Source organism: Aethalodelphis obliquidens, unplaced genomic scaffold (genome assembly GCF_003676395.1).
Source record: "Aethalodelphis obliquidens isolate GAN/ISIS:26980383/991018 unplaced genomic scaffold, ASM367639v1 scaffold9, whole genome shotgun sequence".
Lineage (NCBI taxonomy): Eukaryota > Metazoa > Chordata > Mammalia > Artiodactyla > Delphinidae > Aethalodelphis > Aethalodelphis obliquidens.
Window position 1 is genome coordinate 35966279 of NW_020837953.1, and position 15598 is coordinate 35981876.

Sequence of the window (15598 nt, forward strand, 5' to 3'; positions counted from 1 at the left end):
CAGTTTCCCCACCTGTCAAATAGGAATAGAACAGTAACTACCTCCTAGATTTGTAGTGAGACTTACAATGTAAGGCACAAGCAAAGGGCTGGGCAAAGAGAGAGGGCATGTATCACATCGCTTCCAAGATATATTTTTTAGTATGAGGGTGCATTGAGTAGTGGATGGTTAGCTATTTGATATTACCTCCAAAGAATGTGTGTCTCAGTACCTGGAATTTCACCATTAGAGATTCAGTCCTTTGCTTTTGTGGTCTCCTAGTGTCCCTGCTTAAAAGGTAAATGGGGGCTTCCTGGGTGGCGCAGTGGTTGAGAGTCCCTCTGCTGATGCAGGGGACACGGGTTCGTGCCCCAGTCCGGGAAGATCCCACATGCCGCGGAGCGGCTGGGCCCGTGAACCATGGCTGCTGAGCCTGCGCGTCCGGAGTCTGTGCTCCGCAACGGGAGAGGCCACAGCAGTGAGAGGCCCACGTACCGCAAAAAAAAAAAAAAAAAAAGGTAAATGGGAGTTTCAGAATATGGTCTAGAGTTAAAGGAAAACAGAGACTGCCCCACTTTTCCTAGGGGTCCTCTGGCCTCAGTTGTTCTCAGGGTCTTGCCTTCTTCCCCATCTCTTGTCCTCTGTGCTTTCTGAAGAATAGGGTGGCCGTTTTCCAGCTTGAAAATCCCTGGGCCTGGGAGGAGGATGGGAAGAGGAACACCCGGCAAGAAAGCCCAGGGAATGTGACAAGGAGAGGTGACCCAGCTCTCTCCTCGCCAGGCCCAGGGGACCAGCTTCCAGGTGAATTCTCAGCAGTTCCACACCACGAAGCCTTGTCTGCCCGACCGGGATGATGCCTGGACGCCAAGTGAGCCGTTCTAACACCTGCAGCCGCTTGAACCATCCCACCAATGTGTCCTTTCTGGCCCGGGCTGGGACTCCAGGCTGGCCCCACGGCCCCAGCGTGACCTGGGCTAACAACCTCAAGTGCTCTCGTACCTGAGTGGCTCAGAGGCAAGCAGCAGCCCTTCAGAGCAGTCTGACAACCCCGGCTCCCCCAGACTTCCAGTGAGGAGAATTTGCATGGGCCGGCCCTACAACTCCAGGTGTGTGGAGACAAGCCACTTGCTGAGTGCCCCAAGGTGGCCAGAAAGCCTGCTTGTCATGGCAGTCCCCACTGCCTGTTCTGTACAGATCGTCCCTCGGGTCCCTCTGGCCCCACCTCCCTGGACCAACTCATCAGAGGCATCAACTACCTTGACAGATCCACCAATGCCTTCTACACCAACCGCCCTAAGTCATCCCTGAGCCTGCCGAGGCTTGCAGCCAGCTACCTGGCACGCGCCGCCAACTCCATCCACCTGGACCACCTGGACCACCTGGACCACTCCTTCCCCCACAGGTACTCCAACCCCAGCACCAGACTGGCCGCCTCTGACAACTCCTGTGCCAGCACCTGCGTGGTGCCGTCCTCCAGGGCTGTCCATGCTTTGCAGTACGTGGATGGCTCCACCAACCCGAGCTGCCCTCACGGGCCTCCTAGCCGGAACCTCACTCCCATGCTGCCGCAGAAGCCGGGGATAAAGTTGCCTGAGCTCCCTCTCTTCGGCAACGGGATCTTTTCCTTAGGTCATCTGCCCAAGTTCTGGGAAGCAATCCTCTTGGGTTGGAGAGCCCCCGAGCCCATCTCTAAGCCCTGTAGCTGGTGGTGACATCAACACCAGCCGTGAAGTGGGCACACATCCATCAGGCTGCAGTTGTGGAAAGTAAATTGTCTGTGGCAAAATGTACCTTCCAAGCCTCCATTGGGAGTGGTGGTGGGGACAGCCATTTAGATGGGGGGTTAGACACTTGAGGACCTACAGGGCTGGGCAGGTAAAAGTGAATGGGTGAAGGGGGCTGGGTGGTAGTAGGGAGTGGTGGAGACTGTGACTGAGTGGAGAGGGGATACCTCGTCTAAACCCAGCTCTCAAACGGGCGGTTGCCTTTTCAAGAGAAGCCAGGAATCTGATTTTCTATGTGTTGGCAACAAATTTAAAAATATCATGGTGTTTGAGGGCTGAACAAAAGTACTTGCAAGCTGAATGTGAGGCCCACAGATCTGAGTTTGGAATCTCTGATTTACACCTTGAATGAATCACTGGGGAGCTTCTCAGCCTCCCTTAGCCTCTGCTGAGGCTGTTCATTCTCAATCCCTATTCATATTCTTCTTCTTCTTCTTTTTTTTTTTTTAAGAATTGTTATTGGGCTTCCCTGGTGGCGCAGTGGTTGAGAGTCCGCCTGCCGATGCAGGGGACACGGGTTCGTGCCCCGGTCTGGGAGGATCCCACATGCCGCGGAGCGGCTGGGCCCGTGAGCCATGGCCGCTGAGCCTGCGCGTCCGGAGCCTGTGCTCCGCAACGGGAGAGGCCACAACAGTGAGAGGCCCGCGTACCGCAAAAAAAAAAAAAAAAAAAAAAGAATTGTTACTGATTTTAGCACAGCCCCATGTAGGAAGAAAGGTAGAAGTAACAATGATGAGGATGACAGTGATGATAGGAAAGCCTCACAGAACACTTAATATGTGGCAAGTACTGTGCTAAGTACTTTATATATATCTGTTCTTTTAAAGATGTGGTTTTAATGACCAGGGCCCAGGGTAGATGCAGAGCAAACCTTGATGGCTAGCGTGACATGCGCTGGAACAGGCAACCAGGGATGGGTAGAGGTTGGGGGACAGCCTTTCCTGGGAAATCTCTGAGGAGAGTGGTCTGTCCAGGCCAGGTGAGAGCTGGAAGGGTCAGAATGAGGTGGGAATATCTGGGAAAATGTTCCCTGGGCCACCGAGGGCTCCAAACCTTCAGAGACTCAACTGATTTGGGTGCTGAGGAATCAGGCCCCACAAGGCACCCAGTTATTCACCATCCTTCTGCCTAAGGGACTCTGGAGACCAGATTCCAGATGAGTTTTGCCACCAGCCTGCCCTGAGACCTTGGGGACATCACTTCCCCTCTCCAGGCCTCTGTTTCCCTTTCTGTAACATGAGTGGGGTCCTTTTGATGGTCTCTAAAGGCCCTCGGACTAGAATATTTCTGAGTCTCTCCTCCAAGTCCAAAGCCAGGCCTGGAGCTTCCTGAGCTGAGAACTAAGAGTGCCTCCACCCAAGAATTCAGGCTTCCAGAGTCCTGAGCCATCTTTCCAGGCTGCCCAGGGGCCATTTCAGGCCTCAGGGCCCATTTCTCTGTGGTTCTGAATTTCGGGCCCAGTCCCTTCTTGCTGGAGTTTTCCTTTCTCCTTGGAAATATGAGGGCCAACAGCAACTCAGAATGTGGAATGGGGCTGACCTTGAAATAACACAGAACCTGGAGGTCTACAAATTTCCATGGCTTTTGGAGGTCGCCTGCCATGGCCTAGCCCTGTGACCAGGCAGAGAAGGCAGCAAGCCTGCAATATCCATGAGCTTGACACGGTGGCCCCAAGGCAGGAGGAAGGAAGGAGGCACCGAACCCCTAGTCCATTGAATTCACCTCCACTTTTTTTTTTTTTTTTTGCGGTACGCGGGCCTCTCACTGTCGCGGCCTCTCCCATTGCGGAGCACAGGCTCCGGACACGCAGGCTCGGCGGCCATGGCTCACGGACCTAGCCGCTCCGCGGCATGTGAGATCTTCCTGGACCAGGGCACGAACCCATGTCCCATGCATCGGCAGGCGGACTCAACCACTGCGCCACCAGGGAAGCCCTCACCTCCACTTTTATTCCATCTCTGAGGACTGGGGAGATCCTCCCTGGGTCCAAAGCTCAGCAGTGCAGCACACTCTTTATTCTGTCTCTTGCACCCCTTCCCTCCCCAGGGAGAAGACTTTGGCCTTTGTCTGGTGGGTGCTCAGGCCCCTAGTGACCCATTGCCCAGGCGAACATTCACAGGAACACAGCTTGTTGGGGTCCATTTTGGCCCAGCTCAAGAGATAGTTCAAGAGTGTCCTGTTTCCTAAACACTCTCTCTGGCCACTCAAGGCATCCCCTGCTTGCTCTAGGCATATATTTGCATTCGAGTCAACCTTGACTCTCCTGGAAAGGCCTACTTTCAAAACAGTCCAATTTCCCCTAATCAGAGAATCAGACCCTTGACCAGGACACTGCTCTCGGGGTCTCCAGTATCTAGCCCAGTTCTGGCTCACGAGAGGAGCTCAGTTATTACACTGATGTTGATTACAAGCTCTCGTGCCCAATAGGTGCTCAGTAACCTTAACTATTATTACCTTAAGAATAATCACAGGGTTTCCCTGGTGGTGCAGTGGTTAGGAATCCGCCTGCCAATTCAGGGGACACAGGTTCGAGCCCTGGTCCAGGAAGATCCCACATGCCACGGAGCAACTAAGCCCACAACTACTGAGCCTGTGCTATAGAGCCCGTGAGCCATAACTACTGAGCCCATGTGCTACAATTACTGAAGCCCACGCGCCTAGAGTCCGTGCTCTGAAATAAGAGAAGCCACCTCAATGAGAAGCCCGCGCACTGCAACTAAAAGTAGCCTCCACTCGCCGCAACTAGAGAAAGCCCACGCACAGCAACAAAGACCCAACGCAGCCAAAAATAAATACATAAATAAATTTATTTTAAAAAAAAGAAGAATCACAGTGTCTCACACACAATGAATATTCAATAACTAATAATATTAATCATGACAGCCAACATTTATTAAGCTCTTAAGTATACTCCAGGCATTGTTTTAAGTGCTTTGTGTGTATTAACTCAATCATCTCATCAATCCTTTAAGAAAGGATTGTCCCTATTGTATAGATGAGGAAATTGAGGCACAGAGCGGTCAGGAACAAATGATTATGATGAAGATGGTTACAGTTATAGAACACAGTGGCTCTCCAGAAAAACGGTTTGAGGGAATTCCCTTGTGGTCCAGTGGTTAGGACTCGGCACTCTTACAGCCGGGGCCCGAGTTCTATCCCTGGTCAGGGAACTAAGATCCCTCAACCCCCCTACAGCATAGCCAAAAAAAAGAGGTTGACATTTTCATTATAGAGTACTATGTGCAGAGCAGGCACTCAGTGATAATAATTATCTTCATGATTACAACATCTTGCACGTAGTAGGTGCTCAGTGAATGATAGATGTCAGTGCAGAGCTCTGTACATAGCGAGTGCTCAAGTCTGAAGACTGAGGATTAGATTTGCACCCAAAAGGGACAGGATCCCTGCGCTGCTCTAACTCTTACTCAGGGTAGAAACTCACTACTCGTGATTCTCTCCCACCAGTCACTCAGCCCAAGTCCAGAGAAGGTTCTTAGTTAGAGAAGGCCCTCTGCTCAGTGTGGCCATGCAGAGGTCACAGGAAGTCCCCCATGTCCACTGTTCAAGCCATGCATCTGCAGGGTCCATGTAAACAGGAAGCAGCACACCGGCTGCAAAACAATGCCAGAGGCTGCTGTGATGTCCATCTTGTGTTACAGAAGCAGCTTACGTGTCCCTGCAGCTGAGGGTGGCCGGGGAAAGTCCTTCACGCCTGCAGACGTATGTCACTGTTATTGAGCACCCACACTGTGTGTCAGGCATGCTGCCAAGGCCTGAAACATAGGCTCACAGCCCTCTGCTCCTTGCGAGGCTAGGTTTTAGTACCCATTTTACAGAGGGGTAAACTGAGGCAGCTGGTAAATAGCAGAGCTGGGATTCTACCCCAGGGCTCTGCCCCTCAACCAGTGCCCTTTCTATCCAAAGTGCAGTTTCTTTCTCAGTATTTATTGAACAGATTCCAAGAGAAAGAGGGGTAAATCTTGGCCTCAAAATATGCAGAAATTTAGACAAAGCAAGGATGGTATTTAAACCTGGAGGTTCGGGCTGCCCCCAACACCAGTGTTCTGATCAGGGCAGCATTAACCTCAAATACATTCTTCCCAGGAAATAATAAACAAAAGGAGAAATTCCCTCAAAGCCCACCTGTGGTCTCAATTACCCAATCCACTGGTCCCTGTGGCCTTTGGTAACACTGAGTATAGGTGCATGACATTAGAATTCCTTTTGTGTATTTAAAACAATCTGGGGGACTTCCCTGGTGGCTCAGTGGTTAAGAATCTGCCTGCCAATGCAGGGGACATGGGTTTGAGCCCTGGTCCGGGAAGATCCCACATGCCGCGGAGCAACTAAGCCCGTGCGCCACAACTACTGAGCCTGCGCTCTAGAGCCCAAGAGCCACAACTACTGAAGCCGCATGCCTAGAGTCCGTGCTCTGCAACAAGAGAAGCCACCACAATGAGAAGTCCATGCACTGCAACAAATAGTAGCCCCTGCCTGCAGCAACCAGAGAAAGCCCGCGCACAGCAACAAAGACCCAACGCGGCCAAAAATAAATAAATAAATTTATTAAAAAAAACCAGTCTGATATGGCCCTTTTCAAACAGTTAATCTGATATCATGATTCTAGGATTCTAGGAAATACACACAGCTTTTTGTGTTACCCACGTGTGTGTTGCCGAGACACACTCATCCTGTTCCTGACCTTCACCATACCCTAAACTTTCCTCATCTCTGGACCTAACCCCCTCAGCCTTAGCCCACCTCGCCCCCCTTCCTGAGGCCCACTTTATCTCTTCTGCCAGCATGCGACTGGTGCTGCTTGCTCTACAGAGGAAACAGAAAACTGGGGGTGTGTGACACCCTCCCCACTAGTTGCATCCACACGGCCCCCTTTTAAGCAGAAATCTCAAGAGAGGCAGAGCCTCAGACGCGTGCTCTGCCCGAGTGGGTACCACCATTTTTGGCAAACTCTTTTCACAGCCTCCTGAGCCCCTCCCAACAGGGCAGGAATTTCTCATGAACAATTGAACAAAGCCGGGAACTCGAGGGAGAAGGCACAGGACATTCCAGAAGGATTTCTCTCGAGCTCCAAAAGACAACATGTGGGAACACTGCAGAAGGCTCATAGCCTAGCAAAGAAAAGCATGAAAGGGACGGAAAGTCTGCCCAGTAGGAAGGGCAGTGCAGGCTGGAGGAAGGAACAAGGGGCTGGGGGTCAGGAGGTCTGAGTGGGAGGCCTGCCTCTGTCACTCGTGACCCTGCGGAAGCCACCCCACCTCTCTGGCCTCAGGTTTGTGGTCCTGAAAAACTGAGGGAACTATAAAAATAAACCCACAGATGCATACGTATCAGCTCAGAGCAATGCTTTATGAATCACAGAGACCTGGAGGCAGCCCAAATACCCAAAGACAGGATAGGGCTAATGAATAACGGTGTGGTGATGAGACCTGACACCAAATAATTATTAGAAATATTGGGACTTCCCTGGTGGCGCAGTGGATAAGACTCCACGCTCCCAATGCAGGGGGCCCGGGTTCGATCCTTGGTCAGGGAACTAGATCCCACATGCATGCCGCAACTAAGAGTTCTCACGCCATAACTGAGGAACCCGCCTGCCGCAACTAAAACCCAGCACAACCAAATAAATAAATAAATTTTTTTAAAAGAAATATTACGTGCAAAGTCAACACTACTGCTATTCAGAGTCGCTGGCCCACAAACTGTTAACGATTACCAACTGCAATGAAGAGCTCATACCAGGATGTAAATCCATGAGCTGCTTCCAAAACGGACCAAGTATTCCAAGAAAAAAATAGTGTCAGCTGAGCTAAACAGAGTGCTTACTGACACAGTTGATTCACGCTCTGAGCAAACTTCTTATCTCATATCGGACTGGTAATACACAGTTTGGGAACTGGTCCACAGAGCCATTTTTAAGTAGCCCTGGTCTTGACTGACACATAGAACTGTGTTTATGAAAATGTTAAGTGAGAAAAACAAGACAGGAAATTGTCAGCATGTGCTGATCACAGGAGGTAAAATGCCCATGTGTGCAGTGACAAAGGAAGGAAACTGAGTATTTATGGAGCTCCAACTACAGTCCCCACGCAGACGTCTTCTAGAGCTGAAGCAGGGGTGTGTGGGCCGGAATGTGAGGGGTTGTATGGAGGCCATGAGTACTCCAGCCTGGATAGAGGGGAGTGGTGGCGGTGTGAGGGGCTCGAGTGACAAATTCCAATTACAGAGACCATTTATGGTCAGCTCCAGGAGTCAGGGGTAGTATTTGCCAAGTGTGTTATGAGAAACACCAGTCTTGTGAGATGTTAAAAGGTTTTTCCAAAAAACAACTGGGTTCCATTCTTGAATATGTTGAGGAATGCTGGGTTAAGCAGAGTTGGACAGGCGACTTTACTGGAGGCCTGCTCAGAAACTTTCCTGTGCTAGTGTCCCTCGAGATGGCCAAAGTGTGGGAAAGAGTACAGAGTTCCCAAACTTCTTGACCAGGGAACCCCCTTTGCAAGGAGCATCTCAGAGGGCAGGTGATCTGTGAGGCCCCAAGGTGGAAGCTCAGCAAGAAAGCACTTGATAATGACGAGGGGTGTTGGGGAAATACTAGGAGGGGTTGAGAATGTGGGTTCTAGAGTCAGACAGACATGGACATGAATCCTGGCTCCATCACGGCTCCTGGCACTGACTGTGTAATGTAGGCAAGCCACTTCATCCCCTGGGCCTCAGTTTCCTTGTCTGAAAAGGGTGGTAATAAAATACACTCACTTGCCTACTGCCTAGGACTGTGATCGAGTGAGATTCAATGTTGATCAGACTGTGAGGGGAGTTTATCTTTGCCCCAAGTACAAACCAGAAAGGGGGCATTTATGCCTTATGCTTTGCTTGAACCAACTTGTTCTTTCATTCAGGTAAAATAATTCAAATGCCAACTTTGCCGGACACTGTGCCCTTCACAGGGGATACAATTGGGAACAAGTCAGAAAGCAGGTAGTCACGCTCTCTGCCTTCATTATGCCTCTTCATATTAAATGGTCTTCCAAATTATTGCAATTGTCAAAAATGTTAAGAGGGAGAAGCATGGGGGAGGGAGGTTGTGGGAAAGCATAGTGAGGGACATGATCTAACCTGGGAGGTTGGGGAGGCTTCTATGGTGACATGAGGTTTGAGCTGAATCCTAAAAGAGAGTAGTAGGGTGAAGTGGGGTGGGTGTTGGGTGAGAATAGCCCTTAAGGAGAAGGAACCGCATGTGCAAAGACCAGGGTGGGGGAGGCGTGTGGCTGGAGAGTTGGCCAGGATTGCATCTCCCTGCCTTGCATGCTTCCCTCCCTGTCCATGAATTTTCACTGCCTGCTTGGAACTGTGTCCTCCCTCCTCTTCTTCCTCTTCTCCACATCATCTCCTGGTTCCCTCTCCTCCATCCCACTCCCTTTCACACCAATTTCCTGTTCCATTTTCTTACCCAAGTACATATCCTTGCCCTGCCGGCATCTGTTTTCCCACACAGGCATTGCATCCCTTGTGCATAATAGATGTTTACTTTCATTGTTGAATGAATGCAGGGCCACAGCTAACCTTTGCTCATATTACAAAAGGTACCCCCTCTGGGCAGATGTAACACCACAACAGGATCCCCTTGGCTGCATACCCTTGTTCAGTGAACAACCTGCCCATCCGTCCACTGCAGCCCTGAATGAATAAAGGAATATGAGATGAGTGAGAAGCTCCAAGGCAAAGAAAAGGTTTGGAGTAGGAGTGGAAGCCAGTAGAAGTTGAGTCTTGTCAATTTTGTAGTGGCAGACAGGTGACCCACAAACTCTGGCAGACAGGTGACTCAAAAGTCTGTACTCCCCCATCAGACTAGATCAGACTCCTGTTTCTCAGAAGCCAAATTGTTTGGCCGCTCTTGCCTATCCAAACTCTCGTAGTTTCCCCTTATCTAAGGAACCTTGTGTGAGGCTTGAGTTGTTTCTCTCCCAAAGAGTGTGACCAGCACCCAGAGTTATGAGTACATACACTGCAATTATAGATGCCTCCTGGGTTCAGCAAGCGCCTGGAAGGCCTTGCCTCTGCTCCCCTTCTAAGCCATATGAGGAGATAGCCAGGCCCTAGACAAAGCAACTTGAGAACGTTTACTAAAGATATCAAGGACAGCAAAATAAAACAGAGCCAGCCAAATCCCTTAGTGGGAAGGAGAGGATGCAGAATAAACAAGGGGATGACCAATCCTCAGGGTAGGTGGAGTTATTCTGGAACTTTCTCGACAGGCCATATTTCCTGCCCTCCACGTCAGCCCAGTTCCTTCCAGTCCAGTAAGCTTTACCATGTCTTTCCTCAACCTCTTTTAGGAAGCAAGACTTATAGCTCAGACTTAGTCTTGACCAAACATCTACAAAGAGTTGCTTGTTCTCCTTTTCCTTTGCTTATGAACAAATCATCCAAGAAGCCAAGGCTCTGGGACTTAAAGGGCCCGAGGTAGGGAACATTGAGGCAGCTCACAAAATGCGATTTGTCAAGGATGCTGACCCTCCACGGACAGGCAAGGCCTTGGAAAAATCCTGCCACCAAGGCTGGCCACCTGTCAACTCTGAAGTCAGTGGAGTTCTGTAGTTTTCCTCATCAGGGAAGTTTGATGAATGCAAGGCTGTACTCCCCCATCAGACTAGAGGTCATTGGGGTTGGAGGCTGCATCTGGCCTTCAGACTGAGAGCGACACTGGGTGCAGGGACTGCTCCTCCATCAGACTGGAGTCCCCTGAGGGAAGAGTTGTGTCTCCCTTTCTAGATTGGGAGCTCACCCAGAAACAGTAATAAGAGAAATGGCTGGGACTTCCGTGGCGGTCCAGTGGTTAAGACTCTGCACTCCCAATGCAGGGGCATGGGTTCCGTCCCTGGGCGGGGAACTAAGATCTCGAATGCCGCAGCGCGCACCACCCCTGCCCTGCCACAAAGAAAGAGAGAAAGAAATGGCTATCGCTTATTTAGGGCTTACCATGTGCCCCAAACTGTTCTTTTTAAAAAATAAATATATTAATTCATTTTAATCCTCATAACAACACTGTGATGGAGGTCTTAACATTATTCTTCTTGTCTAAATGATGAAATGGAGTCATGGAAAGATTGAAAAATCTGTTCAAGATTGCACAGCAAGATGATGGAGGCAGGATCCTCCAGCAGACTGAGAACACCATGAGGACAGGGATTATAGCCTCCCTTTTCCCTCCATCATAGTAGGGGTTCACCAAGGGCCAAGATCAGGCATCCCTCCTCTGTCCACCCTACCTCCCTGTCTGGAGCAGAAACAGACCTTATTCAGTGCTGTGTCTGGCATCTGGGCTGGGGCCGGGGAGTTGGCCAAACCACTGTGAATGTAGTTTCTGCCCCTTACAGCTCTGAGCTGGTCCCCTAGATACACCCCACAGGGTGGAGAAGACCCCAGCTTTTGGAGATGGGGCATTTATCTGGGAAGGGAGTCAGGATGCCAGTATTTTCTTAATCCCCCAGGTGCCAGTCAGGATGCCAGTGGTTTCCCATCTCCCAGATGGGAGGCTTCAGAGTGCTTGGGAGACTGCAGGCTGGCCCTTATCACAGGGAACATGCCTTCCGGAGCCAGGCCTGGTGCCGCCCAGTGAGCTGGGCATTTCCTTCTGTCCACAGCTCACCTCACTCCTGGCTGCAAACCCTGGTTGTGAGTCTCTGGAACCTAGCAAATCTCACAGGAAACAATGGAAACTTCAGTTTTTATTCTCCTCCATCGTTACTCAGAAAAGGTTTTCCTCTAAGTGACACACACACACCTACACACCCCAGTTTTCTCTCCACCCATCAGCCTGGGCTGCCCTAGAAATTTTCAGGCAGCAAGGAGACCATGGCCTGGGGAGGCCTGGTGGCATGGCTGTGTGTGTTGTCTGTGGGTCTGTGTCATCAGGGACTGGGATTTACCTCCCAAGCGTCTGTGATTGGGCTTTGGCAGTGTCTGTTTGTGTCTGGGCCTGGGTGTGTGAGATGGTGCATCTCTGGCAGTGGGGCTGTGACTTATGTGAATCAAAGTTGGTCTGTGAGTGATTTATGTGGAGAATGGTGTGTATCAGGGGTAATTCAGGTTCGTATTGAGTGCCCACTGTGAGGTACTGAGAAAATGTAAAAAAATGCAGGTGCTGTGCGTGTAAGAAATTATGTTCGGGGCTTCCCTGGTGGCGCAGTGGTTGAGAGTCCGCCTGCCGATGCAGGGGACACGGGTTCATGCCCCAGTCCGGGAAGATCCCACATGCCACGGAGCAGCTAGGCCCGTGAGCCATGGCCGCTGAGCCTGCGCGTCCGGAGTCTGTGCTCCGCAACGGGAGAGGCCACAACAGTGAGAGGCCCGCGTACCGCAAAAAAAAAAATCCCCAAAACAACAAAAAAACCCAACACAACAGTGAGAGGCCCGCGTACCGCAAGAAAAAAAATAAGAAATAAAAAAGAAATTATGTTGGCCTGTGTGTGAACTGTGAGACCCTGTGGGGAATCTGAGTATGAAAACGTCCTTCCGCTTCCTGTCCTGGGATTCATATATGTGTGTGAAAATGTGACTATGAACGTGGGCAGCTGAGTGTGTGTGTGTATAAGCTGTGTCCACTGTGTCACCTGTAGAGGTGAAGGTTTTCAAGGGATAGAGTGATCTTTTGAGTCGGGGAGGACTGTTACTATATGAAAGTTGGGTGAAGGGAGTGAGCGTGTGCAAGCGTTCACGGGCAGTGGACAAGCACGTTAGCGTGTGAACAGTGTGCAGGTAATCTTGTGAGCCAAAGTTGTAGTGAGCGCGTGTACCAAACGCGCCCGTGTGAGCGCGTGCTATTCTGGAGGGTCCTGGAGAGCGGCCCGCGTGGAGTCACGTCTGCGGAGTGTGAAAGGGTGTGAGAACAGATGGATTTAGGGGTCCGGGGGTCGGTGGGGAGGTGCGGGAGAGGCGTGCACGTGGAGAGAGGGTGGTCCAGCGCGCAGGGCCCCGGCCCCAGTCCCATCCCAGACTCCAGGCCGGGTTTGGCGGGAGCCGGGTTGGGCCGCGGCCCGCCCGGAGGGGGCTGGGGGCCCAGACAAAGGCTCAGTTGGCTGCGCAGCGGGCCGGGGAGAGCGCAGCCCTCAGCCCCGGGGCGGTCCAGGGGGCGGGGCCTGGTGCCCGGGGCGGGGAGACCCGGGGGCGGGGCCTCGCCCCGGGGGCGGGGCGGCCGCGGGAAGGGTGGGGGTGGCTGGAGCGGGCCGCCCTGTCCCGAGGACTCGGCAGCCAGGCGAGCGGGCGGCTGCGGGCGGGCGCCGAGCGAGCGAGTGAGCGGAGCGGGCCGGGCCATGGGGCGGCAGGCGGCGGGCGCACTGCTGCTGGCGCTGGTGCTGCACGGGCGGCTGCTCGGGGTGAGTGTGCGGGGCGGAGAGGTGGGAGGCGCCCCGGGCCCAGCTCGCCGCCCCCGCCAACTTGGCTGGGGCGCGGAGGCTGCGCGGCTGGGACTCTGGCCCGGGACGGCGGCGCCCGCCAGGGACCCCGGGCCGGTACAGGCCGGCGCCACCCTCCTCCGTGGGGCTGTGCCGAAGGGCACCCAGGGGACCCCGCGATGGACCGGGGGCGGGGCCGGCCCTCGTGGGAGCCCGTGGGTCGCCAGGCCACGTTGCTGAGTCTCAGACTCGCGCTAGGCATGGTCCGGCCTGCCATTCCTGGGGGCCAGGCTGAGAAACTTCGAGCAGGGTGGGAACTCGGCAGGGCGAGGACACGCCTTTCTTTGCCAGCTTGAAACAGGGGCACTCAGTGGTGATGGGGACCATATCCATCCTCACTGGAACTTTACCACGACGTCTCTCCCCTTGGGGAGCTGGTCACCAGGCAGGCACAAGTAACGAACCGCTCTGGACACAACTGATTCTTGCGTGGAACACCCACGGGCCCTGGAGTCCCACAGCCCAGGAATTGAATCAATCTCTGCTCTTCACTGAGCAACTGTGTGACCTCCAGCACGTTGTTAACCTCTCTGAGACCAGCCCACATGCCCAAGGGGAACTCAGAATACACGGCCTCAAAGTGCCTGTTGCTGAGCCGGTTTGCGGTGGACAGTGAGTGGATCTGTTTCCCCAGCTCTCTCCTCCCCAGGTCTTCAAGGTGCAGGGGGAGGCCTGCCCTTGCAGTCCAGCCCCCTACTCTGAGCTTGGATGGGTCCATGCTGAGAGAAAGAGGGCACTTGGCCCGGAGAGGCTCTGAGGACCCAGTGAACCTGAGAAGGGCAGGGCGGGGTCAATGGGCAGGGAGCTGGTGGCAGATGTGGATGGGGCACATCTGGGGATCTGGGCCTGCATGGCGAACCACAGAGCCAACCCACCCTCTTTCAGGTGGTGCTGGGCCATCCCTGTCCCCTGTTCTCAGAGCCAAGAGAGGGACTCATCTAAGCTGGCCAGTGTTTACCCAGTGACTGACTCCCTGTCCCCTTGCCGGCTCCCTCTCACCTCTGCCCTCCTGAGTCACTCGTTAACCCCCACCCCAGACCTGACCCCTCACCTCTCCTGCCCCACCCACCCAGCACCTCTCCTCCCCCATCCGCATCAGGGCAGCTTCCTTAATCCTCTGTCAGCCTCTCACTTCAACACATCCAGCAGGGCCCATCCATCCAGTTGCTCCCCAGTCTTGACCTGAACTTGCACCTCCCAACACTGATCTTTACTTTTCCAAAAAGTAGACACCAACCTAGCACATGAAATGTTCCTTTTCTGACCCTACCCCAGCTCTGCCCCCTGATCAGGGGTTGTGGCAGGAGGGAAGGAGATGTTTGCTGTGTGTGGGAGGAATTCCCAGATTGCAGCTAATCCTCATTCACTTGTTCGTTCACCACATCTTTGGGCAGCATTCCATGCCAGTGAGTAGGAGTTCAGGGTTCATTCATTCAGTAGATACTCGCTAAGCACCTACTGTGCACCAGTGCATCCAGCAATGGGGGCTTATGGGTGAACAGCAACAGGCCCTGGCTGCACTCTCCCAGAACTGAGATGGGTCAACAGGCAGCTCTGATCCTGTGGGATTACAGTCTCCTCAGCAACCACACTGAGGTCTTCATGGTCCCACCCTAGGCTGAGGGTAGAAGGGTCGGAAAGAGCTTGGCCTCTGGAGTCTTACAGACCCATGTTCGAATCCCAGCTCTTGCCACTTCCTAGCTGTGTGATCTGGGACAAGTTCCTCTCTCTGAGCCTCAGTTTCCACATCTGTAAAATGGGGATGAGAAGTTTGTTGTAAGTTTTAAACGCCAGCAGGCTTCTAGCCCTGTGCCCTAGCCAGCCTTGGGCTCCTCCTTGTCTGCTGCCCTTTAGCTCTCGTGCCTTTCAGTTCATGTCTGCAAGCCCACAGTGAGTGGGTGAGGGTAGAACACAAGGGTAGGGTAAGGTGGTCCTTAGGGAGCTCAAGACCTCACTGGGGGCAGGAGACAGAGGAAATAGTGGTCTGTGATTAAGTGTGGGAGTAATTTCAGTTCAGAGGAGGTGGGCAGGCTTGCTGGGGGAGGGGACCAGGCCTGAGTGACTCAGGTCCTGCCTTGGCCTGCTGGGGCCTTAGCCCTTCCTTTCTTGGAGCCGGCGCCGCCAAGAGACAGGGTTCTTGAGGGTGATAGTGGTGTTTTCCAGCGCTGAGAGGGGAAGTCACTGAGATACCTGTTTCCTGCCTCCCCTGGGTTTTCTTGCTGGGGAGGCTGTGGGCAGGCGGGAAATGGAGGAGCCTCCCCTTCCCTCAGGGGCAGTGTTACCTCAGCCCTCCCCTTGACATAACTGGCCGCGCTGTCTTTCCCCCTTGCTCCAGATCTGCCGCCCGGAGGGGGTTGTGAGTGT

General features: G+C 53.0%; 1 protein-coding gene and 1 pseudogene across 9 annotated transcripts in view; both read left to right on the forward strand.

The window, feature by feature from the left end:
• Positions 1-829: 829 nt before the first annotated feature.
• Positions 830-1691, forward strand: LOC113621457 (uncharacterized; annotated as a pseudogene).
• An 11339-nt stretch (positions 1692-13030) lies between these two features.
• The window catches only part of HSPG2 (heparan sulfate proteoglycan 2), a 101964-nt gene continuing 99396 nt past the window's right edge, over positions 13031-15598 (forward strand). For all 9 annotated transcript variants that reach the window (XM_027109828.1, XM_027109836.1, XM_027109834.1 and 6 more), the window contains exon 1: positions 13031-13156. In XM_027109828.1, the coding sequence (XP_026965629.1) occupies positions 13094-13156 (63 nt within the window). In that variant the 5' untranslated portion in view covers positions 13031-13093. The remainder of the gene's footprint in view (positions 13157-15598) is intronic.